The sequence below is a fragment of the Caenorhabditis elegans genome, chromosome I (assembly GCF_000002985.6).
Source record: "Caenorhabditis elegans chromosome I".
Taxonomy (NCBI): domain Eukaryota; kingdom Metazoa; phylum Nematoda; class Chromadorea; order Rhabditida; family Rhabditidae; genus Caenorhabditis; species Caenorhabditis elegans.
In genome coordinates, this window is record NC_003279.8 from 7,176,457 (window position 1) to 7,200,503 (window position 24,047).

At 35.5% G+C, this 24,047-nt stretch overlaps 5 protein-coding genes and 3 non-coding genes across 11 annotated transcripts; 4 read left to right on the top strand and 4 right to left on the bottom strand.

Moving 5' to 3' along the window:
* Positions 1 to 239: 239 nt before the first annotated feature.
* Positions 240 to 386, bottom strand: M05B5.9. The gene has a single exon (NR_050246.1). It is a non-coding gene; the product is annotated as an Unclassified non-coding RNA M05B5.9 (non-coding RNA).
* Positions 387 to 1,447: 1,061 nt separating this feature from the next.
* On the bottom strand, positions 1,448 to 2,974 carry M05B5.1 (Tyrosine-protein phosphatase domain-containing protein; the record flags this gene model as incomplete). Its single annotated transcript, NM_059629.2, has 4 exons — positions 1,448 to 1,829; positions 1,878 to 2,138; positions 2,186 to 2,670; positions 2,716 to 2,974. 4 exons carry the CDS (start codon positions 2,972 to 2,974, stop codon positions 1,497 to 1,499), a joined length of 1,338 nt encoding a protein of 445 aa, NP_492030.1. The 3' UTR covers positions 1,448 to 1,496.
* A 1,803-nt stretch (positions 2,975 to 4,777) lies between these two features.
* On the top strand, positions 4,778 to 4,907 carry M05B5.8. The gene has a single exon (NR_050248.1). It is a non-coding gene; the product is annotated as an Unclassified non-coding RNA M05B5.8 (non-coding RNA).
* On the bottom strand, positions 4,778 to 4,926 carry M05B5.10. Its single transcript, NR_050247.1, has one exon. It is a non-coding gene; the product is annotated as an Unclassified non-coding RNA M05B5.10 (non-coding RNA).
* Positions 4,927 to 6,596: 1,670 nt separating this feature from the next.
* Positions 6,597 to 9,196, top strand: trpa-2 (Ion_trans domain-containing protein). The gene is made up of 8 exons (NM_059630.8): positions 6,597 to 6,754; positions 6,829 to 6,974; positions 7,023 to 7,126; positions 7,169 to 7,324; positions 7,374 to 7,505; positions 7,981 to 8,499; positions 8,572 to 8,736; positions 8,935 to 9,196. The coding sequence occupies exons 1-8, from the start codon at positions 6,606 to 6,608 to the stop codon at positions 9,007 to 9,009; spliced, it is 1,446 nt and encodes a 481-aa protein (NP_492031.1). The 5' UTR covers positions 6,597 to 6,605; the 3' UTR covers positions 9,010 to 9,196.
* A 42-nt stretch (positions 9,197 to 9,238) lies between these two features.
* On the top strand, positions 9,239 to 11,842 carry M05B5.3 (the record flags this gene model as incomplete). Of its 3 annotated transcripts, NM_001383306.2 has the most annotated exons (6): positions 9,239 to 9,301; positions 9,989 to 10,204; positions 10,253 to 10,549; positions 10,594 to 11,226; positions 11,295 to 11,457; positions 11,619 to 11,841. In NM_001383306.2, the coding sequence occupies 6 exons, from the start codon at positions 9,292 to 9,294 to the stop codon at positions 11,701 to 11,703; spliced, it is 1,404 nt and encodes a 467-aa protein (NP_001370941.1). The 3 variants fall into 3 exon arrangements, with proteins under 3 accessions (NP_001370941.1, NP_001300430.1, NP_001300432.1); NM_001313501.4 differs by lacking the exon at positions 9,239 to 9,301 and having other exon boundaries at positions 10,125 to 10,204; positions 11,619 to 11,842; NM_001313503.3 differs by lacking the exons at positions 9,239 to 9,301; positions 9,989 to 10,204; positions 10,253 to 10,549; positions 10,594 to 11,226 and having other exon boundaries at positions 11,414 to 11,457; positions 11,619 to 11,703.
* Positions 11,843 to 12,008: 166 nt separating this feature from the next.
* On the top strand, positions 12,009 to 14,125 carry plag-15 (PhosphoLipase A2 Group). Its single transcript, NM_059632.6, has 6 exons — positions 12,009 to 12,197; positions 12,486 to 12,645; positions 12,697 to 12,914; positions 13,124 to 13,266; positions 13,315 to 13,463; positions 13,566 to 14,125. The coding sequence occupies exons 1-6, from the start codon at positions 12,083 to 12,085 to the stop codon at positions 14,032 to 14,034; spliced, it is 1,254 nt and encodes a 417-aa protein (NP_492033.1). The 5' UTR covers positions 12,009 to 12,082; the 3' UTR covers positions 14,035 to 14,125.
* Positions 14,126 to 14,331: 206 nt separating this feature from the next.
* On the bottom strand, positions 14,332 to 17,464 carry hlh-2 (Helix-loop-helix protein hlh-2). 2 transcript variants are annotated; one of them, NR_002347.1, is made up of 6 exons: positions 17,307 to 17,451; positions 16,635 to 16,956; positions 16,469 to 16,590; positions 15,328 to 15,629; positions 15,074 to 15,215; positions 14,784 to 14,906 (listed from the first exon to the last, which is right to left on the bottom strand). NR_002347.1 is itself a non-coding variant. In NM_001026410.5 (5 exons), the coding sequence occupies exons 1-5, from the start codon at positions 17,449 to 17,451 to the stop codon at positions 14,784 to 14,786; spliced, it is 1,200 nt and encodes a 399-aa protein (NP_001021581.1). In that variant the 5' UTR covers positions 17,452 to 17,464; the 3' UTR covers positions 14,332 to 14,783. The 2 variants fall into 2 exon arrangements, 1 of the variants encoding a protein (NP_001021581.1); NM_001026410.5 differs by having other exon boundaries at positions 14,332 to 14,906; positions 16,469 to 16,956; positions 17,307 to 17,464.
* Positions 17,465 to 24,047: the final 6,583 nt, after the last annotated feature.

Sequence of the window (24,047 nt, forward strand, 5' to 3'; positions counted from 1 at the left end):
GAAATGAAACTATAAATAGTGCCACGTGTGAAATAGAAAATTACAAAAAAACAATAAATTGTCGAAATGAATTCGATAAATAACTCAAAAATCGATTACATGAATTTTGAAAATGCTAAAATTGAAAAGTTCTTGGGACTCTAAAAACTGCTGATGGGTAAAAGTTCAAGTACATCTTCCGCAACAGAAAAACATGAAACACAGAGAAAAATAAGCGGAAAGTGTACAGTTTTTATTGAAAGAGTCTTCTTCTTCTTCCTCTTCTCCCGCTGCTTTGCTTCTAAAATTATATTGTTGTGCTTGACTGTGCGGTCGCGTACCGAGGGGTATGGGGAGGAAAGAGTCTTGTGTGTATGTATGCAAATTGCGATTTGTTTGCTTTTCGTTCCGTACCATTCCATTCCAAATGTCTGCGTATCTCCAGAGTCTGCATGATATTTCTATCAAAATCAATTTCTGATGATAACCGACGCGACCGACCGAATCAGAATAGACGACAAAATAGAGGAGAAGAGAGTTTTGAGACGCGAAACTTTTATGGAATCGAGCAACATGAGTGTCAACGATTATTTGGCATTATTGTTGGCTGTTTCTGGAAAAATAAGGCATGCCATTCGATTGTTTCCATTTTAGATGTATTTTTTCCTAATTTTTCTTTTTTTTCAGTAGCCGAATTTGATATGTCGGACAAGGAAAATGAGATTAAAGATTATACCCTGCAAAGGTTTCGATCAAATTGCCAGAGACAATTCATGAGAACAGGCTGTGCGGCAATTTAGCTCGGTAACAGCACAAAACAGCTTATTTCAGTATGAAAATCCCACTCAAAAACTGATAAAGAAATGTAGAAAAATGTTTGATTGATTCAAAAATATCTTACTTGTTGACCACTTTCAGGCACTATTTGGGGACCCTTTTGGAATTTTCAACAAATATAAGTTTTATTTTCAGGACAATCAAACATTTTAATAAATTTATATATTAACTTTTGATTCAAAAAGTTGGATTATTATACTAAAATAAATTGTTTTGTGCGGTTGCCACGCTGGCTGCCGCACAGACCAGTTTTACCAGCACTAATAAAATTGATATTTGGACATTCGGAGTTTTCGTTTGGGTGATTTGTTCTGATGGTGCTTTACCTTGATTGGGATTTACGGAATATGAACCTCGTGCCAAGATTGTTATCAATGTCATCCAGCTGTGGCAGACACAGGTCAGTTGGCAGAAGAATTCAGTGAAAATAAAGATATAAAAATATAAAATATCTCAACTTGCTTTCTCCTCGCAACTTAAATCTCAAATTATGTTACAGTAACCCTATAGTATCTAGAAACTGTTTTAAATAGTTGATGTGACGTGACAGAAAATTTTACTGTTTTGCGAATCCCGGATACAATTTTATATCATTATGTGTAACAGATGACAATTTTGTTTTCAATAAAAATATCGAGAGTCGAAGGTTCATTGTAGAAAAGAAAAATTTACATAAAGAGCTATTTAGCTTTTTTCGTCAGGAAAGGGACCTTTGCCAGCGCTTCTGTGATCATCGTCTTCACATCCTCATTTCCATTCTCGTTCAGACATTGAAGCTTAAGCTTTAAATAGAAAAGAGCCGCACGGATGGCATACGTGAAGAAGATGCTCATTGTGAAGACTCCAGCACGTTGATCACGCATCTTTCTGAACAAGTCATCACAATCGGGAGTTTTCCCATCTAACACTTGTTCTATGATGATTGAAGTGAGCACTACAGTAGCTGAGCGATCTAGACCAAGGTCACACATTACAATCACTGGGGGCTGCTTTCCAACTGTTGGTGAGCTTTCCTGAAAGAAAATTCTTGTTTACAATAATTATTTGAAATAGTTACCAACCTTGACAGGAGCTCGAACCAACGCGAGCACTTTCTTCACATCATCAGGGTAGCTCTTCCATGGCCACGTGGTGCAATTGTAGACTTTGGCAAATGTTGCCTCACTACATCCATCTGCGACAACTTCCACTGTATATTTGTTCATCCAGTTCTTGCATCGTTGATCTACTTCTACAGCTCTAGTGTTGATCAGCCAACCTTCCAGATTCAAGTAGTGATCCGTCGACAGAGGGAAGAACGACTGGTGGAGATGATTGTCACACTGAAAATTAAAATATAATTATTTGAATTAATCCATTAATTTCTTACTCGAATAGATTTAATCTCAATTTGTTCTCTCTCTCGAGGTTGCTGATCAGGTGAGCTTCCGATATCCTTGGATGAAGCAGTAGGTGGAGGAGGTACAGGAGATGCTGGTGCAGGGAAGTTTGCAAATTCTTCAATCGCTTCGTCCTTGATTGGCTCAAAAATTGTGATGACTTGCGTGACCTTCGTCACGTAGACCATCTTCCAGAAGTCTCGGATGGTGCTTGGCAGTGGATATTGCGTGAGGATATAATCTGTTGAAGCGTTGTCAAAACGGATGTGGCTAGCATTGATGTAGCCTTCCACATCATCCGCAGGTCCCATTTTTGATTTCTCCGGATTGGTGAGCACAACTCGTGTCGCATCAATGAGCTTCACATCTTTCGTGCGATTCTTGTTGACATTCTTCTCCCACTCATTAAATGTGCATTTAGAGGGGCTATAGTTGGCAAGATTCGCGTCGAAATATGTGTTGAGACTGGCTTCTTCTGAAAGATTAATGTAAGTTGAATAAACATAAATGTGTCACTTACTCATATCTAGAATGTACTTGCAGAGTCCCTTTGTTGCAGCCACAAATTTTAGATCTTTTTCCTTTTCAGCCTTTTCCCCAGAAGCAGACATCTTGTCTTTTGAGGCTCGTTCCTTCTCCTTTGATTTGCCCTTCTTCATTGCTTCCTTGCTCATCTCTTTTGACGTTGGCTGTTGAGTTGGCTCCTGTTCATCTTCAGCAATTGTATCATCTTGGCGCTTCTTCTTTCTTCTTGTCACATTCTGCTTGCTGAAAGTCATGTTTGAAAAAAAGTTGAATAATAAACAAAAGTTAATTAATTTCTGGAAGACTTTCTTTGTTGACTGTCGCACCAGTACAATTTCTCCATGAGTTATCGCATAGATTCAGAGGTTTGCACCCAAACTGTGGTGTTCACGGAGAAATCGTTCTGGCGCCTCAGTACATGGTTACCCATTATCTTCAATCAAAACGTCTCCTTCTATACAAACTAAATAATCTGAACTGAAAGATAATTTAACTTACACTCTCTTCATTTTTTTGATACGACCGCTTCAGGAAATAATTGAAATTCGTAATAAATTTTTTCTAATTTCAAACTGTTATTTTGAAGTTTTTTTTAACTGACGTGAATATCCCTATATAAGTTTGTCTTTCACGTTTCAATTAGATTTTTTTAGTTTTTTTAAAAGTGTATAACTTATAGTCTATAAGACGTTTTTCAATATTCCTTTTGCCACCTTTGTCAATTTTTACACAAGATGTTCCGAGAGACATTTAGGAAGCATAAGAGACCATACAAATTTAAACGCGTGCCAAGATTGTTGTCAACTACTACAGAATGAAAAATAATGAAAAAACAAAAAATTGAAACTCACAATTTACCCGTTTCAAAGTGTTCCAAGCAGCCAAAACGTATCAACAATTTTGATTTGCTCTGTAATATGTATTTTTAGAAGTAAGTGTTTATGGTCAAAGTCATAGTCCAAGCAGTTTATTTTTAAAAACAATTGGGTAATATTAATTTTCTAAATTTTTTTATTACTTCTCAACTCCATTATTCTAATTAACCCCATACTATCCACTTTATATTCCATTGGTGGTCATTTAATGGGAGTCCATGAATTTATAAACAAATACATCGAATTCAGGCAGGGGTGCACGAATTCTATGCCGTCCTCTTTCAATTCCCTCAGAATATCCGTTTCGTTTTCCATTTTTCCCATTTCACAACCACATGTGCCGCTCCTTCAGCTGGCGACACTAGACAGATTTTTTAGCGGTTAGATTTCGCGCATTTCGATTGAGGTTCTCTTTCCAAACCATCTGCATATTTTGGAAACCTTTCACCTACATGCTTTTCTTCTCTCATTTTATTTTATTGTTTTTCGAAACTCTATCCTTCTTCTGCTCTCCCATCTCTTTTCCTCCAGTTTTTCCGCAGTTTTCCCATAGTTTTCCGCCAAATTAGACGCAATTACTTTGTGGTTGTCTCTTTAGGCTCTTCGTCTCGTAAATACGATTGTCGGAAAGTTTGACAGAGTGTCTTGAATTTATACAAGCTCGGTGTTCTGTATCATGCTGGTAAAACTGACTGAGCTTAAAGCTTCACTCTACTTAAGTAGAGTAGCGCCAGTGAGGAAATCTTTTAATTATTTTCCTATAAGGATCTTATGTTCTTAATATAACCAAATACCGTATTGGAACTTTTCAAGCAATTTTCGAAATTTTTTTATGTACAGTCAAAATTGACAGGCACAGTTTTAACCTATTTTCGTTTTTGAAGTCGACTAAAATTGTTTTTACTTTTCTGCTTATTCCTCCCTCTATTCGTACTTAAAATAGTAGAGAAAAAAATTAAACATGCAATATGGCTCCAAATTTCTCAAAAAGTCGGAATTAAAAATAAATAAAAAATATTTGGAAACTTTCCAAAGGTTTGAATGGACACACTGTCAGTCTCAAAAATGTATCAAAATAATAGCTTATTGCAACTTTGAACATTAGTACATGTTACCTGAAACACACACAAACAATACTGTCAGCATTTCCAAACATTTCTCTGCAGCTCTTTCTCAGCGTGACACCTCTCTTCCTTCGCTTGTAATTCCTTTAGTCGGCTTGAAGCCTCTCATGCATTCAGAATAAGAGGCTTCTGAGCTGTGCTCATCCTAGTGCTCTCTCACCTCTCTTATTCTATTTATTCCCTTTTTCTTCTGAAGCTTCTCCCTCTATTTCTAGTTTAATTATTCCAAAGTGTTGATCTTCGGAGGCCTTTTGACACACACCTTTCTCTCTTGTTACTCTCTTTTTTCGATTTATGGGTTGCCAAACATTGTGAATACCGCAACAAAATCACCTCGTCTCATACAAACACATACAAATACCTACAAATGAGTCTTTGGCGGCATTATTCGATTTCGTTCATTTTTTCTCCTTTTTTGAGTCATTCTACATTCATCAACAGATTCTAGTAGAAATTATTACTGATCCAGCTGAGCTGTTTGAAAATTCAGAATGTAGAAGCCAAATTTAATTTGAAATTAAGGAAATTTATAAGAAACTGTGGATGTTTGCTTGAACATGTATAACCTATTTTCAATTGGATTATTTGTCAAAACCACCAATTGCTAAATAAATTAATACCATTGTCATTTTCTTTTCAAAATGATCTGCAAACACTGTCATGCATGTCGGTTCCTACATTCTCTATCCATAACCAACCAATTCGCTGCCTATTGACAATACTCGTATATATTAATGTTTTCAATGCAATTTGAGCTGTCCTGAAAACCAGTCACATCATCAACTGGTCAACGTCCATTCTTTTCCGTTTTAATCTATTTGAGCCTTCCCTCTCCTTTTTCTTTTCTCTAAAGTTCCGAAATTTTGGAAGACATGTATTTTTGTTTCTGTTTACGCAACTGCTTTTTGTCCTCATTTTACACCGTTTTCCATGATTTTTTGAAATTTTCAAACACTGAGGCAGTTGTGCAGGCTTTAAATTTTGCTGATGGCGGTATTTAATTATTATCGTTATTAAATTATTATTTTTGTCTAGACATTTTACATATCCTTGCAATTTTAAAAATTCTATAAAAGCTAGTTTTTGGGGAATTCTGCAAGATTTATTCATTATTTAATAAGGTGATTGACACTCTGCCACTATTGGCGAAATTTTTTGACAATATCGAATATTCGAAAAAATTAATGTATTCTTTAAGTTTTGTTTCTTCTCAATAGGGAACACAAAAAAAATCATTTTCAAAACAGACAAAAAAACCAATACTTTCATCAAATTTCCTAAAAGTCAAAAGTCAAACAAGTAAAAATTATCAAAACTGATTCCATTTTTGTACATTTCCCGTTTCTTAGTACCGAAAAAATTGGCACAGACTGATTGACAAGTAATTTTAAACCGGAAATAGTGTCAATTTCATTCGCATTTTTAAATTTCCGGTGAGGGATTGAAAGAGGAGGAGACGAATTGCTTTTATCCGCGCATTGTTGCATTTTGGCACAAACAAAGATAGTAAACACCTCTTCTATTTTCTATTTCTCAAGTACTTTTTTCTTTCAATTTTGTACCCGCCTGCCTGCCACTTCATCTGTGACTCATTTTTCATGCGATCGATCATTTTTGGGAGCTCGAAATGAATAGTAGACGCAGACAATTATTGACAAATACAGACATGTATAGGTCTTTCTTGAAATTTTGAAATTTCTTTCGTTCTAGTTGTGAATCATGAATTAAGAGATATCAATTCAGTTTTAAAGAGGGTTTAGGTTTTTTATTCATCACCGGATTTGTAATAAAAATGATAAAGAAAAAACAGATGAATTTTTTCTTTCATTTTGAAACCCTCTTCATTTTTCTAATTGATTGTTTTTTTTATATTTCAGATGCGGAACATGGAAGCTGAAAGAGTTCCCCTTCAAGAACTTGGTCATCGGAATGAAAAAATCAATGACGAAATTTCCATTGATTTTTGCAACGAACGATCAAGAATTCGCAGAAATAAAGCTGAAGATTCCACCACTTTTATTTTTAATTATGAGAAGTGAGTTTGAATTTATTTATTGAAAAATAGAAATTAATCTACTCAGTAAAGTTCAAAAATTCTTTCCGTTTCAGTGGGTCTGGTGAAACTCTCAACTGGAAGGAGCTTCGAAAACTGAAATCTGGAAAGAAATGGGGTGTAATTCGTCATCCATACATTCTGAATTACGTGAATCAAAAACTCATTGACTGTGCATTCTTTTATAGTCTTCACATTCTTGGTGAGATATTTGATTTAAGGAAATATCAAATACTTTAAATATTTCCAGCTTTTCTGGTCTTTTTTCTCCTACTTGCGTGGCACGTTTTCTCTAGAAATTTGTTCAAGGACTTTTTGATCACCATTTTTACTGGAATCTTTTTTATGTTTTTGGTGAGATTTTTCAAAAGTTTTTATCAATAAATCGTTTTTTAGGTATTAAAAGGAACAATTAAAGCAAGAATAACAAAAAGTGTTTCGACTTGGTTTATTGTTGCTTTTTGCTTTAATATCTTCACTTATATGGCAACATTAGCATATGTCTGGTTACCAACTGTTTTTGGATATGATGATTATCATTTGGAAGTCAAGGTTTTTTATTCAGTAAAATAATATTTTTAATATTTTTTAAAATTCACAGAAAATCGTCACCTGGTTCCTTCCAATCATTGCAATCATCTCTGCTTGGGCAAACCTTCTCTATATAATGAGAAAATCTCCATTTGGAATTTATATATTTATGATGACACGAATTTTGAGGAGTTTTGCGCATGTGAGTTGTTCTTAATTAACTTATTATGGGGCTCTTGTAGGAAAATTTTGAAAACTAATAACCTATATCACGAAAAAAAACTGAAAAATGGTTTACTGAATTTCAAAACAAAATTGATACCAAAACGTTTTTTGTTAGGAATTTAAGGTCGTTTGACCCCAATCCCAGTCCCAATTTTCGCCGCAGAAATAAAACTTGAAACAAAAGATGGAAAAGCTTGTGCAAGAGTTGGGCAGAAATAGGTTTATACTGCGCCTCAGTTTAAATTTTTTGGTTCCAACTTTTGCCAAAATTTTATTTAAACTTACCTTGGGTTTTTCTAACACGAGTAAGTTATTAGCAAGATTTGGCCAGAAACGTTGTCGAATCCAAAAAAAAGAATCTACCTAGTAACTTGCGCTTAATTTGGGCGCGGCAAAGGCGATGTCATTTGTGGGCAAAAAAAAAAGCTGAACCAGGATTTTATGATTTTTAGATTGCTACTATTTGGATACCAACTCTCATTGCATTTTCGTTTGCATTTCTACTAATTATGAGAGACACTGGTGTAAAACCTTGGCCATTGATTGATCAACAAACTGAAAATATGACAATGGTTCAAACAATGCTGGTTATTCTTCAAGCAGTCACTAAAACATCAACAATGATGATTGGAGAAGTTGATGCAAATGATATACTTGATACAAATCAATGGATTCCAAGTATTCTTGTACTTGTTTTTGAAATTATTACAGTAATCCTCCTGATGAATTTGATGGTGTCACTTGCGGTTGGCGATGTTACTTATTTGAACAATACAGCTCAAGATAAATTACTGAAGATCAAAGTAAATTTTGTAATTGAAGCTCTTCAAATCAGTGAACAATTTCAAAATGAAATGTTCCGACTTCACACAAAAAAGACACCAAATGTGTTAGTCATTAACAGCGACGGAACTTATATTTCGGAATTTGATGTTTTCCCACATTCTGCAAGTGTGGCCATTTCAGATGAGGTAATATTTTACTTTGTGAAACTTTCTGAACAATATATGGGGAAATTAATTACTAATTAACTTCATCTTAAGGCATTCAAAATCAGTTTCATGGAAACCGGAATGCGATTACGTATCAAGACATCAAAAGGACGTGTAAAGACAGCTACAGTCAGCAAATGTGACATTGAATGCATTGAGTCTACTGAATCTGGAATTCCAGTAATCGATTCTACTCCTGATTCGAGAATTTATGAGGTGAATTCTTATTTCTCAGTAATTCTCGATTGTACTAAAATAACCAAAAAGCATAGTAACAAGTTTCGAAAATACTGTGACTTTTTGTTCTAGAGATTGGGAAATTTTTGGTATTTCAAAAAATCAACAATTGCCAAATATTAAAAAGACCCAAAAACTAACTAGAAACTAGAAGGTGCATAACTTTAATGATTTAAGGATACAAGTAGCTGCTGGAACGGATATGCCAAATGGTTGATTGGTCTCGATTGGGCTGGATATTTGGACATTTGAGTTCCCCAAAATTCTTTAAAAACTGGTTTCTGTACTACCTTTACTGCTCCTTCTCTTTATTTCCCGGATTTTCTATTTTAAATTATCGATCTCACGTTGATTTAGACGTTTTTGTTTTCTTTTGACTTTTTTAAAATATTGTATTTTTAATTTTATAATTTAATTATCGTGAACTCTGGTAATGTTGGATCTCGTTCTTTTTTTTTTGTTCTCGAGGGAAAACAAATTTATTGTTACATTCTGGTGTGAGTTGGACGAGTTGAAGATTTCAAGTCTCGAGCAATGGCATCTGGTTAGTTTTAGTTATTCAATTTTGAAGTGAAATGTCGTCGGAAAAATGAACTCTGGCTTTCGTTGGTAATGCAACCCATTTTGAGCAAATCGGTGGATCGTTTTTTTCGCTGTAATTACGAGCCGCGGAGCAACCCTCTACTCATTGCTAGCCCTAATTCTGGTAGCTAAAACCGATTTTATGGTTCGGTATTTTTCAGATACGGTTTTAATTTTTGGGCTTCAGTGAGACACAGCTTTCAAAAACAAAAAGGGTCAGAGGTCCTTGACCAAAAGTGATCACGAAAACAAAGAATAGTATTGGAAAACTCAAAATTTGAAATCCCGAAACGGGGGCGCATAAATACCAAAAACTTCAATTTTTAATGCAAGAAACGTGATCCACGTTTTTTTTTAAATTTAGTTTTTAGTTAAAAAAAACCGGAATAACAGACAGGCTATTTGTATATTACGGGAACAATAAATTATGAGAATGCGTACTTGGTGCATTTTATTTGACGCGCGATATCTCTTAGCGAAAACTACAGTAAGAACTCAAATAACAATAGATATTTAAGCTCTTACTGTAGTTTTCGCTAAGAGATATCGCGCGTCAAATAAAATGCACCGAGTACGCATTCTCATGATTTATTGTTCCCGTAATACTTCAACTTTCAAGTTTTCAAAAAGTATGAAATAAAAATTGCAGAATATTTCTCAAGTCTTCAATACATCTGGCTGAATATCGTTTTCTTTGTCTTCTCTCTGTTTCTGTTTGGAGTTTGCCTCTACGCATGTCTTTTTGTAAGATGGGTTTACAAGAGAAGATTACGTCAAAAATCTGATGAGATGATTAATGCTTATAAAGACGAAGAGAATAAAAGAAAAGAAATGGAATTCAATATTAAGAGACAAGAGTTGGAACGTAAGTGAAAGGATGATCTTTTTCTCAAGATAATTGTATCATTTTCAGCGCCTGAGAGAAAGAGAAGAAGCTCATCGAGAAAAAATAAGAATATCCATATCATCGCCAAGCCTTGCAATCATGTCATAGAAAAAAACAGCAAAGAAGTTATTGTTCGTCAAGTCAACGAGGTTCCAAATGATGAAGTTGGATGTTCACCGATTCCTCGTCCTCTTTCTCAACCGGTTCAACCCATAAATCATGTTCAACAAGCTCCACCGCCACCTCAACAGATTCTAAATTTGCAGCAGCATTATCAGACTCAATATGTTTTGGTTCCAGTTGAAATGCTGAGAAATAAGAAAAGTTTGTTGAAATTGTTCATAAATGTTTTATTTTAAATGTTTCAGTTCGAAGAACTCGCTCAACTGACGTGGATCCTGACACACCAACCCCTCAACTCATTCAACAACCCCAGAAACTTATCGTCGAAAGTGTCTCAACTCAAACCTCGGATCGATCATTGAATGCTGGCTCTGAACTTCAGAAGAAGACATCAGAGGATTGGCTTTCCGGATTTGATGACAGAGATGGAGAAAGAATTGATTTGGATGAGGAAACTGATGAAGTTGATAGTGATAAAGTTATGAAGAGACGCAGAGAATTTGAGGAGAAGAAGTCTTGTAAACGTGGAAATGATCATGAACAGGCATCTAGTGAGACAAGAGTTTCTATTGAAAGTGATGCTCCACCAAATCCTGCTCCTCCACCATCGACAACTCCAGAAACATCTTCCACTACTCCGTCAACTGTCACTTCTTCTACTTCTGATCCTAACGCACCAACCGCTTCTGACGCTGCTTCCGGAACTGGAACTGGAACTGAATCGTCTGATACTCCTGCTTCATCGGCACCACCTACTTCTGCAGCTTCCGGCCCACCGGCACCAAAGTCTAATGATAAGGATTCGACGGGAGATAAGATCTATGTTAAGAGTGAATATTGTGGAGCACCGGGAGAAAAAGTCACTACAATCTCTTCAAGTTTGTTATTTTTTCTTTTCTTTTTTCGAAATTCAGAAATAAATTTTCCAATGTTTGCTACATTGCAGACGTTTCTAGTCAACAACCAAAATCCAAGGCTCCAGCTCCACGTCCATCAATTTTTCCGTATTTTGTTGAACCAAAAGCTCCGAGTTCCGATGTTTCAACTAGTAAAGCATCTTCAAAGATGACCAATCCGGATCCTGGAAACTCTGGATCTTCTTTTGCTCTGTGAGTTTTCAAGCCTATATCTAGATTCAAATAACTTAAAGACTTCTCTTCAAATATTAATTGAAATTAAGAGTGTCGATATTCCGAATTTTCATTTTTCATTGTTCAACAATACAATTGATTGGAATTATTCAAAACTCGAGCAACCATTCCTTTTTCAGGTATCGCGAAAAGCAAAAGAAGATGGCCACTGATTCTGCAAAAGTTTACAATGGACCTACAAAAAAGGAAAAGGATCCAAAATGAGCATACATCCAGTCGAGAACATTTTTACATTTACTTTTTTTAAAATTTATTTTTGTTTCAATTCGTCTTTAAATGATCTGCGTCTCTCGTTTTTCTCATTATCGTAAATATTTTATTGTTGTATAATAAATCGCAGTTCTCTACTTGTATGTCAGTAATATCCCAGATTCACCTTCTCACCTTCACCCTTGTCTACTCTGAAGATATGACCATGTGATGAACATTTGCGACTTTGATTTATTGATGTGTCTCTATAGAGAACAAGGTGTTGAGAAGAGACGCAAAGAAAACGACTGAAAAAGAAGAAAAAGGGTTGGAGGGAGAAGATTGAGCTCATAGTGGAGCCTCCATCATCATACCCGACTGGTCAGTTCAACAGATGCGGGATATCCTGGTTTCTTTGTGTATTTTCTTGGTTTTAATTGGAAAAAGTGACACGAAATGGTTTGGAAAGTTTGGCAGATCACAAGCGAAAGGACTTCCGGTGATTCTCGGTGAGCTTTTGTTTTATTTGATTTCTTAACTTTAAATCTTTCAAGTCGTTCGGTCGGTCTACTGTAATTATATTTCTTTATTTTAAATTTTAAATTTTATATTTTTGAATTACATCCACAATTGTTCAAGTTCTCAGTTCTGATGTTTTATTTGATCAGAATTGAAAAGATATCTAGTACTTTCTAATACGAGTTCTAAAAAGTTTCATACATTCCAAATTAGTTTTAGTCCGTTTTTAGCAAATTGGAATTTAAAAAATCGCAATAAATATATTGTATAGTTTTCAGTGCCTGGTGATGGAGGCAGCCAGCTGGAATCAAATCTAACGGGTAAACCATCAGTTGTGCATTATGTTTGCTCCAAGCAGACAGCCGATTATTTTGATCTTTGGCTTAATCTACAACTTTTCACACCTTTGGTTATTGATTGTTGGGCTGATAACATGCAGTAAGTTTCATTATTTCCAGAGCAAAGAAAATCAATTTAATAACATTTCAGATTAGTGTTCAACACAACCACAGGATTGTCTGAAAACATGCCAGGAGTTGACATTAGAGTTGCTGGATTTGGAGCAACTGAAAGTGTTGAATGGTTGGATAAGAGTAAAGCATCACAGGGAAGATACTTCTTTGATATCGTTGATTCGATGGTTTCATGGGGTTATCGAAGAGGAAAAAATGTCATTGGAGCACCTTTTGATTGGAGAAAATCCCCAAGTGAGTTGAGCCTTCAGAATTAAGAGAATACATAGGTTCATTTGTTTCTCATAGAAATTGACATTTTCTGGTTTATACCCGCGCTAAAAGTCCGCGTACCGTTTGCGCCAACTTTCCAATTGCGAACTTGCTCACAAAGATCAGCAAAACCGTTTTTTTGCACTCCGAATTACCAAACCAACTTTGTATTTAATTCTAAACAATTTCAGATGAATTAAACGATTATCTCATTCAACTGAAGTCCTTAATTGAAACCACATATCGCTGGAATGACAATCAAAAGATCGTACTCGTCGGTCACAGTATGGGTAATCCCCTTTCTTTGTATTTCTTGAATAATTATGTGGATCAGGTGAGATAATTGAAAGGTGTTAGATGAAATAACACTTATTGTTTCCAGGCTTGGAAAGACAAATACATATCGAGTTTTGTTAGTTTGGCGGCTCCATGGGCTGGATCAATGCAAATTGTTCGATTATTTGCATCTGGATATAATATGAATTATTATAGAGTTATTCTACCACCGAGTAGCTTGAGAGCAATGCAAAGGTAAGCACTTTGAGGTGTTTGGAAACTTAAAAGTGAAATATTTACTCTTATGGTGCTAAGACTACCAAATTATGTTTTTCTTCAACTTATTTGGTTCTTCAGATCATTCTCCTCTTCGGCCTTTCTGTTTCCAAGTCCAGTTGCATGGAAACCACATGAAATATTAGCGACAACTGCTGACAAAAACTACACTGTTGGAAATATTAAAGAATTCTTTCAAGACATTAATTACATGGTTGGATGGGAACAATACAAACAGGCCGCCCGTCTGAATGGAAATTTAAGTTCTCCAGGAGTTCCAGTTCATTGTATTTATGGAACAGGAGTCCCCACACCGGAAAAGTTTTCATGGGCTCCCGGATACTTTCCAGATTATCCACCAACTGAATTCATGGGTGATGGAGACGGGACAGTGAACAAAAAATCAGCTACAGTGTGCACTAATTGGATTGGAAATAATAATGGTTATAAGGTTACTGTACACGAAGTATTTCAAGCTGATCACATGGCAATTCTTAAACATCCAAATGCAATTGAACTTGTCCGAAAAGCCATTTTCCAGTTAATTTGAGTGATGCAAAAAGGGTTCTGAATTTTAAAATTTTGTTTGTTTTGATCAAGGTGAATGAATTATGTTTGTATCACATTTTTTCCCGTTGTTGACATTTTATACATCCAATATTCCTATACATCAGTTTTGACAGACCATGAAAAAAACATCTCGTTTCAACGACTTAGAAAGTCAAACTAAATGTCTAATTATAAATGGGAATCCCTTTCAACATAAAGTGGAATCCATACTGCGAAGGACATTAGCACTTCATCGGAGCTTGGATAATTAAAGTGTTGAAACAGTTACCCAATAGAGTAATTCATGTGTGAAATTAGTTGGCGGTGTCTTTTTTTTTGAGTGGACCATTTCATTTCAAGTAGATACTAATTAGCTATGGTTTATCACATACACACACACAAAAAATAAGACAAGTTGGAAGAAGTTGATTGAATGAATGAATAATATGAAAGTTAATTTTAATACTTGAAATATTAGAATTAGCTATTGATTGATTTAAATTTAGAGGAGAAAATAAATTAAAAACATACAGAAAATTGTGATGATCTTGTAATAAAGTTTAAAATTTTTAAAACTGAAAACTGATTGAAGTTGAGAAATCACAGGACCTCCAATCCGGAGGGAGATGAAGGGGAACATTTGAATAGTTTGAACAAAAAAACAATATGCTAGAGAGTTTTAGCCGTATGGATGATTGGGAGAAGATTGGGAATGATAGTTTGAAATGCTTAAAAAGTCAATTTTTAAATTTAAAACCGTGGATGTCCAAACTGCGCGGATGGTGCATTGTCATCAAGCATCTTCATTTTATCATCATCAGGTTTCCTTTTCATTCCAGCCATCACTTTTGGATTCATATTTCGTTGACGAACCTGTAAAATTATAAATTTCAACTTGTTCAGTGTTTTGTTTAAATTTTTCGAATAAATTCCATCGCAATGTTATGTGCTTCAAAGTCAAAAATACAGCAGTCGAACAATTGCCAATTAATTTTGTTCACAATTTGAATGTTTCTTTAAAATATGAAAAATTATCTAACCTGTTCTTCCAATTGTGTAATCACAGATACTGCATTGTGTAGAATTCCCAATTTTGTTTGATTCCGTTCTGTATTCTGATTGTGCTGTGTGCACATTCGTCCGAGCTCTTTGAATGCCGAATTGATGTCACGAACTCGTACTCTGTAAGTTTTTTGTATTAGATTAGATTTGGAGATATCTCGATTAAATTACTATGTAATTGTCAATTTCCAATGTTCAATTCAAAACGTCTTAAAAGTAAAAAACTCCTCACCTTTCTCGAGCATTATTCTGTGATCTCCTATCCGTATCTTTGTCATCACTCATTGATTCATTATCAGAAAGCCTTGAAGACGATGAATGGCGAGTTGGAATTCCAGAAGATGGAGGGCCTTGTACCCGACGACGGCTCGTTGCTCTTGATGCAGACTTATCATTTCGAACAGATGATGCACTTGATCCTGGTGGCATTCCGGTCATTCCTGGATATCCATTTGGATCAAAGTGTGGGCTCATACCGGCTGGTGGGAATTGATGATTGTAGTCAACCAAGTTGGTATCTCCACCAAGACCATTCTGCAATATTTCATTGTTTTTGGTTTTATAATTTCTATAACCCTCATCTAAAACTACTCAACTTTTTCTCTCAATGAAACAAAACAAAGAATTAATTTCATTTGCCTTGCTAGTCAGTTAATTCTCTCAAATGGTACTATTGGGGGCCGAGTCAAATCAATCGATCTCTTTAATGTACTGAACCCCGCAATGTGACCGTCTCTGTTCACCACTTAATCATGCGGCGACGTCGGTCAATAGCCCCCTTCGGTTTTCGAGGACACCATCAGAAAATGTGACCGGCTATTGGGTAACAATGCAAAAAGCAAGAGCTTCAAATTTTGGCCAATTTAGTTATTCACTAGTCAGAGGTTGGATACAGGGATTTTACCATATTATTCTAGATTTCTCAAGACTGGAACGCAAAAAAATGTCATCAGGGTCTCAAAACTTTGTTCACGACAACAGTAGTTCAGAATCTTAATGTTTAGTATTGTCATATGGCAAAAATTATTTTAAAGAAAACTGAAAGAATCTCAAAAATTTCCTCCAACAAAAAAAGCGATAAACTTTGCCTAATTATGTAACTAATCCATCTTTTCTGTATGTTTCTCCTTGTTTTATGTTTACATTAGTGACTTTTTTGGAGGTCGTTTAGTGCGCACAGGGTGTTCTTCTCAAGAAGATGCCGCCTTTTGCATGCATCTCAATCTTCAGAAGGCGGCGGCTCACATCAAAAGGAAGCGGATTATGCATACGTGAATGCTTGGCGGCTGAGGAGGGCCAAGCAATCATTCGTCGAGATTAACTTGTGGTAAAACAGTAAAACACGAATAAAACCAAGAAGAATAGAAACGTACCGGCTGTCCAGCAAGTTGCTGCTGATACGATGAGAAGTCGGCAACTGATGGATCAGCACCAAATGTATATGTTGGAGGGATTGAGATGTATGGATTAACAGCTTCACTTGCTTTGTTATCTTCTGAAGGTGGAAGGTAACCTGGATATGTTTGTGGCCATGTATACATTGATGACATTGCGTCAATTGGTGCGGTAAGATTAGTAAGAGGCTGTGGAGCAACAATCGCTGATGTTTCTGCAGAATTCGTGGCTGGAGCTGTTGTTGGCTTTAACTCAAGCACATCAGTAGTTGAAGTTGGAGCTGGAGCAGTAGATGGAGCCGTCGTTGAAGTGGATGATGTTGCATGAATTGGCTTAATATCAGATGTTGCAGAAGTTGGAGCAGCTACGGAAGCAGGGGTTTCAGTTGGTGGATGTGTTGGAAGGAAGGCTGATGAATAATCAATATCCGTTGTTTGCATCGGAGGATACGGGTTGAGATGGTATCCTGAAAATGTTTATTTAGATGACTTGCACTTGAGAAATGAGATATAAACATTTTGGTTAATAAACTACTTACTAGAGCAAACCAGATTTTTACAAAATTTTAGAACATTAAAAGAGTTATACATTTTGTTTCAACTTAAAGTAAATTTTAAAAATTTGCGAGCTTATAAAATCAACAATTCAACAATTCGAGATAAGTAATACCAAACTTATATCCTTTTTCTGCAATTTATCCAATATTTCTAACTGATTACAAGCGACTTTTAACAAATTCACGAAAACATGTTTGGTTTGGTTTACCAAATGATATAATTGAAATTATAATAGATTTCAAATGAAAAAAAGACTAACCACTCCAATAATCAGGCATCTGAATCGTTGTCGGATCAATATTATAAGGATAATCATATGCATTTGGAAGCATAACCTGTGGTTGAGCAATGGCGGCAGTTGCAACAGTTGTGGCTGACGTAAGTTGGCTATTTGGATCCGCCATTGAGGTTCTGAAAACTTTATTTCTGCGAAATGATATGAAAGACGATTATAGTAGTAATGTCAAAGAAATAAAGTCAGCGGAGAAGCGGGGAGAGGAAAGGGAATAAGTAGGGAATTGGGCTGGAGCAGCAGGTGAAAAAATTAGGTTAGTAAATATATTCTGATTAGATTTTCGTCAAGACAACCCCATTTGAAGAAATATTGAGAATAAGAAAAAGAAGAAAATAATCGATTCTCCTCGTTTGGTTAAATAGGCAAACGAGATCAAAAGAGGCAAGGTAGATCAATAAAGAATAATAATTGTGACGTCACAATAGATCTACTAAGTTCCGGTATAAATTATTAGGAGCAAGTTACTTGAAGGAGAACAATTTGTAGGGAGGTAATGATGTTGAGATGGTATCAAGAAATAGTTGTAAATGTAGATGTCATTGTAGATGATTATCGGATGGATGACATCCCGAAAGAGCAATAAAATAACAGTAAAGGGGTGATGGATCAAAGGGTTTCAGGCCCATCTAAATAATTAGTTTAAATTCAGACGTAGGATAAGATATATATGAAAGCTTTAAACGTGAGCTAGTAACATTTCGGATGCAAATATACATTTTTTGATAAACTCAATAATTGAAAAAAAAACTGCCCTACAATACATTTGCGTTCTTGTTTAAATTCAAAATTGGTAAGGATTCGTAAACATTGTAGGAGTGAGAAAAAGTAATGCAGATCAAAATTATTTGGTAAAAGATCCAAAATTGAAAATTGGGAGGAGAGAAATTTTAATTTTCAAAATCAGAAGATGGGATACATTATGTATTTCATTCAAAATATGTGCTATGTTTTATTACAGTAAGATCATGAACTTGAAAAGCTAGTAAACGGAACAGATTTAGACACAAAAAAAGACGAAAAGAGTGCACTCCCCCCTTCTTAGCGGCTATGCGGGTGGCTAGGAATGGTTCTTCGAGGGTGGTGGTAGTGGAGGGACGCGTATAAAAGCCCATTCAAGGGACATAAACAGTATATTGGTGTACATAGACGCAGACATTCTTTCTCCCGGGGACCGTCTACATCCAAGAGACGCAGAGACGATGATCGGGAGAGGTCACGCCCACAACCATCTCTCTCTACCTCCTGCAGCACACAATCCTCTATTATCCCGGGGTCCTCCATCTCTTCTCCCACCATTCATTCACCAGTCTTTTTTGGGTGAAATGAGAGGAAAATGGGGGAAGGATTGAATGAATAAGGGGATTGAATGAATAGAAGAGGTCAGCTCTCTTGGGGGAAAATGTCGCCACCCGACTGTAGGGAGTACATTCATTTTTGAAGCATGTTATTAGAGTTTTGTAGGGATCTCTGAAATTTTAATTCTTCAGAATATGGTAAGAGTGAGAGAAAGAGTGTGCACAGGAAAGGGGTATATTTTATTAGAATAAAGTTACTCATATTCACAACAGAAGTTTCAGCAATCACAATACTGTGGGACTACTCGAGTCTTCAAATATCTTGAGCCATATCCTAAAATTGTCTCTCTGTGGTAATAAACCAACAATTATAAAAAGAAATGATACTTCCAATGCCCGTCTCTAAAGTGCATTTTTTGACAGATGTTGTCAAAAGTATACGGTACTGGAACTTTTTTCTCGAGAGTATTTGGGGAGGTGTCTATTGTGGGACGGAGTGCAGCTGTCATCAAATTCAAGTGCTCAATGGTTTGGTTAGAAAAAGTTAGAAATACGGTAATAATGACGAATTTGTTCTACAAATATGATTAACTAAATGGTGATACTTATTTGAGAATGTTGAAAAAGGGATGCAAGTAAAGATAGGTCTCAATCAGATTTCAATCATTTTAGAAGATTTATCTGATCATTGACAGATCAAATAGGGTATTTTATCTAGATAAGGCACAGGAAACCGAAACTCAACAAGTTGCGGTAAAAGTTTATTGAAAATTTTCCTTACAAAAAATTATTCTCAAAAAGCTAACTGATTAATTGACGCACATCTATAGTGAATACTATAAACTAACCAATATTTTCTACTTGTAAACATCTAAATTTGCAGATCCAATTATAAGGGTTCCTAGTCGTTTAATAGGCTCAATCACCTAAGGTTGACTGTACGTAACAAGGTGCAAACGCCTGAAGAAGAGACCGATTAAACACGGAGAAGACTGTGTGACGTTTACGTAATATGGATTTCTTGGGTAATACTGCTTGCCGACATATTTGTTTTTTCTCATGCCCTTTAGGGTCAAATGGTTTATATTTAATTGTGTGATAGTTTGGAGTCGACTCAGTCCTCCTCCCCATCCTCTCACCTTGAAAACACCTCTGATAGTGAAAAAAAAAGATAAATGAAAATAAAAGGAAATAAAAGGAAATAAAGTACAAAACTGCAAAGCAAAGATCTAATATTACGATAGGCGCCCTGATACGCACCAATACTAAAAAATGAAGTTTTGACATCTAGACTGGATTTATTAAAGTTTTAGCTATCAGTGTCTTTTCTCTCGTAATCAGAAAATATATAATTTCACCTGTCCTCACAATCCAAATACCTCAAAACACATCACTAATTGTAGACTCAAAAAGGAAAAAAAAAACGAGCACAATCATTCCGCATCGACAACTCCTTCACCCATTTTCACCCTTTCTAAAACGGGTCACCAATGAAATTTTCATGCGTCTCTCATTCTTTCACATTCTCTACAATGTTCTCAAAAAGCAATTGTGAGATGAGAACAGTACCCACTTCGCAGCATGTATCCGTCATTCGAATTAGCATAAGAGTTGGGGGTGATGATGAGGTGACAGTTGGATCTCACTTAGCACCACCTAGAGAGACACGCTTAATGGATAGTCAAGGGGTGTTTGAATCGAAGAATTAGATTATTGAATTTATAGAGTTTATTGGATTTGAATCTAGGTACACTTGTTGAAAGCAGATATGTCAGATAATTTAATTTAATAATAATTCTTGGTACATATTACTTGATTTGAATCAGCAATATGTACCAGGGGTGTGCGGCAAATTTGCCGAATTTGCCGAATTTGCCGAATTTGCCGTTTGCCGAGCCCGGCAAAATTTCAAAAAAGTAGATTTCCCGAATTTGCCGAGCTCGACAAATTTCGAAATTTGCCGCAAACGTCAAAATTTTACAGTACAATTTTGATTGATTTTCGCCAAAAATTTAGTAAAATGACACAAAATTGAGTTAGTTTTATGCTTTAATAGACATACTACACGGAACTAATTCAGAAACCAGATGTGTGTTAAGAATTCGGTAGTTTTGGTGTTCCAAAAAACATCAAAAATTATCAAAACTTTCCGAGTTTGTTAAGCACGGCAACTTTGCCGAATTTGCCGAATTTGCCGTGCTCGGCAAATATTGAAAAAAGAGATTTGCCGAATTTGCCGAGCGCGGCAAATTTTGAGCTTTGCCGCACACCCCTGATATGTACCAAGAATTAGGTATCGGAAGTACACAGTGATTCAAATGAGCGATCAAACGCTGAAATCTACGGTCATATCGTCATTTTTTCATCGACACTAATTTTTGGCTCAATAAAATTTGTGTTTCCATGCTTTTGATTCGTTTAATATTTTCTGAACGACTACGTTATCTCAAACATGATTCATCGTTGAATGATATTTTTCTATTGGTGTCTTGATTTTTCCCAAAACGTAGTTAAAATGTTTAGTCATTTTTCAGACTATTGCGTACATTTTGTAAGCCCTATTCCCTGTTTAAAAAAATCAACTAAAAAATCACTAATTGCTCCTAAAACAGTTCACAATTTTGAAAATTAAACATTTTAAACCTCCTCACTCAAGAAAAAATGTTGGATTTTGAAATACCACCAAGGTCGGACCGGTCGGACAGATGGAAGGGCTGCCAGCAATGAATGGGCGGTGCGGAGATCAACAAAATGATTTACGACGTGTTGCCAACCGAAAGCCTCGAAAACTTTATGAGCCCTAGAATTTTGATGATTGCTTCTCTCTTACAATTAGATATCCTCCCGCCGCGCGAATTTATGATTCAGTTTTGTGGTTTTGCGTTATACACGTGTTGTATCTCGTAGTAAAATAGTTCGTGGGAATGGGGAATTTTAAAGGTTAGGTGCGAAATTCTCAAACCATAGAAGTATTTGTTTGGTAACTATGGGAGCAAAAACAATGAGTTCAATTTCAAGTACCAGGTGGTTAGGTTGTCCTATGTTTCAAATTTTAATTTGTAGTTGCCTTACCAAATATTTGAAAATGTAATTAATAGATGATGGATTAAAAAAACGTTATACGTTTAGTGATGTTTTTTTTAAAGTTCATGCCTCTCGGTTATAACTTATAACTGAACTGTAACACAAACGGATTCCCATAGGAACACTTAGATAATACACACATCACAAACTATTAGAGGAAGATATATTTACAGAAGGGACTCTCACATAATCGAGTGGTGCATGATTGATGGAATGTCAACACGTGACAGTGAATGCACACTTAACGGTGGCACTAATCTATGCAGATTACCTGATGAGAATCAACGGATTACTCGGATTTCAGTCTCTTTCAATTATTGGCACAGTTAGTTAGTAAAGAGGATAAAGAGGTGACAGTCAATACAATCTAACTTGATTAACTGGATTGGTTTGAAGTGATTGAGATTAACTTCATTAAGAGCTAAAATTTTAAAATGTCCAAATACTGAACTTCCTATTCAAAAATTTTTTTCATTTTAAAATCATGAAAACAGTCGATTGTTTACATTTTTATTACGGTATTTCTATAATATTTCTGAAACAACTCTTCTTGGTTTTTAAAAGGATGAGCGTTATCGGTGGTTTTTGTGCAAGACATTCAACAATTAAAATTTCTTTCAGAACTGCGCATGAACTTTGAACAGCTCTCTAATTGTAAGCTTCCGTTCCGTACTTTCAAATTTACGTATTCTACCGTATACCATACATCTATGATTCATGGTAGCCCTTCCTTACACCCCAGGCGACCTTTCCATCTCAGTTTTTTATTCGAGAACAGGAAAAATTGAAATATCGTAATGAATAACTCATTGCGCAACGGTGAATGTATTTTTTGTGGGTATCTCGAAGCATTGCGTAACAATATTCCCTATAACAATACGAGGTTGTCTCGAAGGGAGACGAACAACTACAGTAGACCGAAAGCATAAAAACGTAGGGAAAAGTGGAATAAAGAGTGATAGAGAAGTAGACGATGAGGATCCCTTGGTTGGGGGTGCGCAGCTGTACAAACTGAGAGCCGATATTGTGTTATAGGAGCATTGGAAGAGTGAAGAGAGATTGAAAATGATTCGTGTTCAGTGGGAGATGATGATGAGCACAGTTATAAAATTTAGTTGGATATGAAGGAATAGGCGGAGAAGAAGAAAAAGAAGAAGACGATGGAACACATTTTGGGATGTACTTCAATACCAATAATAGTACAAATGGAATGGGATTCAGGGAGAAGCAAAGTTGACAGAAGACGGGGGTCCTGGGGTTACGGTGGGATACGCATAAAAACATTTCATCAAATCAACCCACGAAGGTGTTGAGGGTGAGGGATTTTTAAAATCACACCTATGGAAAAGAAGTTAAAACTTTACAAATTTCTACGCATTAGATACTTTTACTACACAAGCAAAGCAGATGCCATCTGCAAATAACAGAAAAATCTTGTTGAAAAATGCGGTAAAACCATGCTTAACCTGACTTCAAAAGACGCCGGCTGTCAGATTGTTTGACAAATAAAGTAGAATCTTGTGTCCTCTTCAATCGTATCCAAATAAAACTACCGTATACTAACTTCTTCATCACTTCATAAGGATGGGGGAAAACGAATTGAAGAAAATATAACAATTCTCTCATTTTCAATTAGTTGCCGCCGTTGTGCAAATGACACTTTTTGAGGAACAAATCTCTCGCTCTCTTACACAATTATTTTCTTTTTTGGAGAGCAATTCAATTTAGATTTTCAGTGGCTATAAATGAATAGTAGTGACGAAGATAAAAAAGATATTAAAACTAAATTAAAAAAATTAACCTAGGAAAAAGAATAATAACAAATCTAAACAATCAAGTTATGTGTACATGTATCCTAAGGAAATGGTAATTAAAGGATAATCAATCCAATTTTAAAAAAAAGAGTATCTTGCTTTTTTTCAGTTTTTTTTTTCTCAGAAATCGGTAAAAAAAAGCAAAAACCTGATCTCCACCACTTTTTGTAATAACCGTGTTATATGGTATTTTAACAAAACATAGTAGGTCTCAAGGACAAGAATATGTTTGAAAAACATAGAGCTTTGTATCAAAAACAACATGGAGGTAAGGTAATTGTGAGGCTTTCAATAGAAAATACTATTTGAAGGGAAATTTGCAGAGAGAAAATAGAATTTGGAAATCGACTAAATCAAACTATGTGATGGAAAATTGTAAATATATTTAGCACATTTTGAACAAAAATGAAGTGAAGCATGAGATATTTTTATTTGTTTAATGAACAAACTGCAAAACTGATCAATTATTTGAATCGATTCCCAAATACAATATGCTGGCGTAAAAGAGAAAG

What these genes read in the sequence shown, in the direction of transcription:
- trpa-2 (NM_059630.8), top strand. Translation starts at nt 6,606, where the DNA reads ATGGAAGCTGAAAGAGTTCCCCTTCAAGAACTTGGTCATCGGAATGAA. An exon ending in TTTATTTTTAATTATGAGAA is followed by an intron (nt 6,755 to 6,828) that starts GTGAGTTTGAAT and finishes TTTCCGTTTCAG; the next exon opens with TGGGTCTGGTGAAACTCTCA. An exon ending in CTGATTCGAGAATTTATGAG is followed by an intron (nt 8,737 to 8,934) that starts GTGAATTCTTAT and finishes TAATGATTTAAG; the next exon opens with GATACAAGTAGCTGCTGGAA.
- plag-15 (NM_059632.6), top strand. Translation starts at nt 12,083, where the DNA reads ATGCGGGATATCCTGGTTTCTTTGTGTATTTTCTTGGTTTTAATTGGA. An exon ending in TGAATAATTATGTGGATCAG is followed by an intron (nt 13,267 to 13,314) that starts GTGAGATAATTG and finishes TATTGTTTCCAG; the next exon opens with GCTTGGAAAGACAAATACAT. An exon ending in AGCTTGAGAGCAATGCAAAG is followed by an intron (nt 13,464 to 13,565) that starts GTAAGCACTTTG and finishes TTGGTTCTTCAG; the next exon opens with ATCATTCTCCTCTTCGGCCT.
- hlh-2 (NM_001026410.5), bottom strand. Translation starts at nt 17,451, where the DNA reads ATGGCGGATCCAAATAGCCAACTTACGTCAGCCACAACTGTTGCAACT. An exon ending in GATGCCTGATTATTGGAGTG is followed by an intron (nt 16,957 to 17,306) that starts GTTAGTCTTTTT and finishes AAACATTTTCAG; the next exon opens with GATACCATCTCAACCCGTAT. An exon ending in CAGAATAATGCTCGAGAAAG is followed by an intron (nt 15,216 to 15,327) that starts GTGAGGAGTTTT and finishes AAAAACTTACAG; the next exon opens with AGTACGAGTTCGTGACATCA.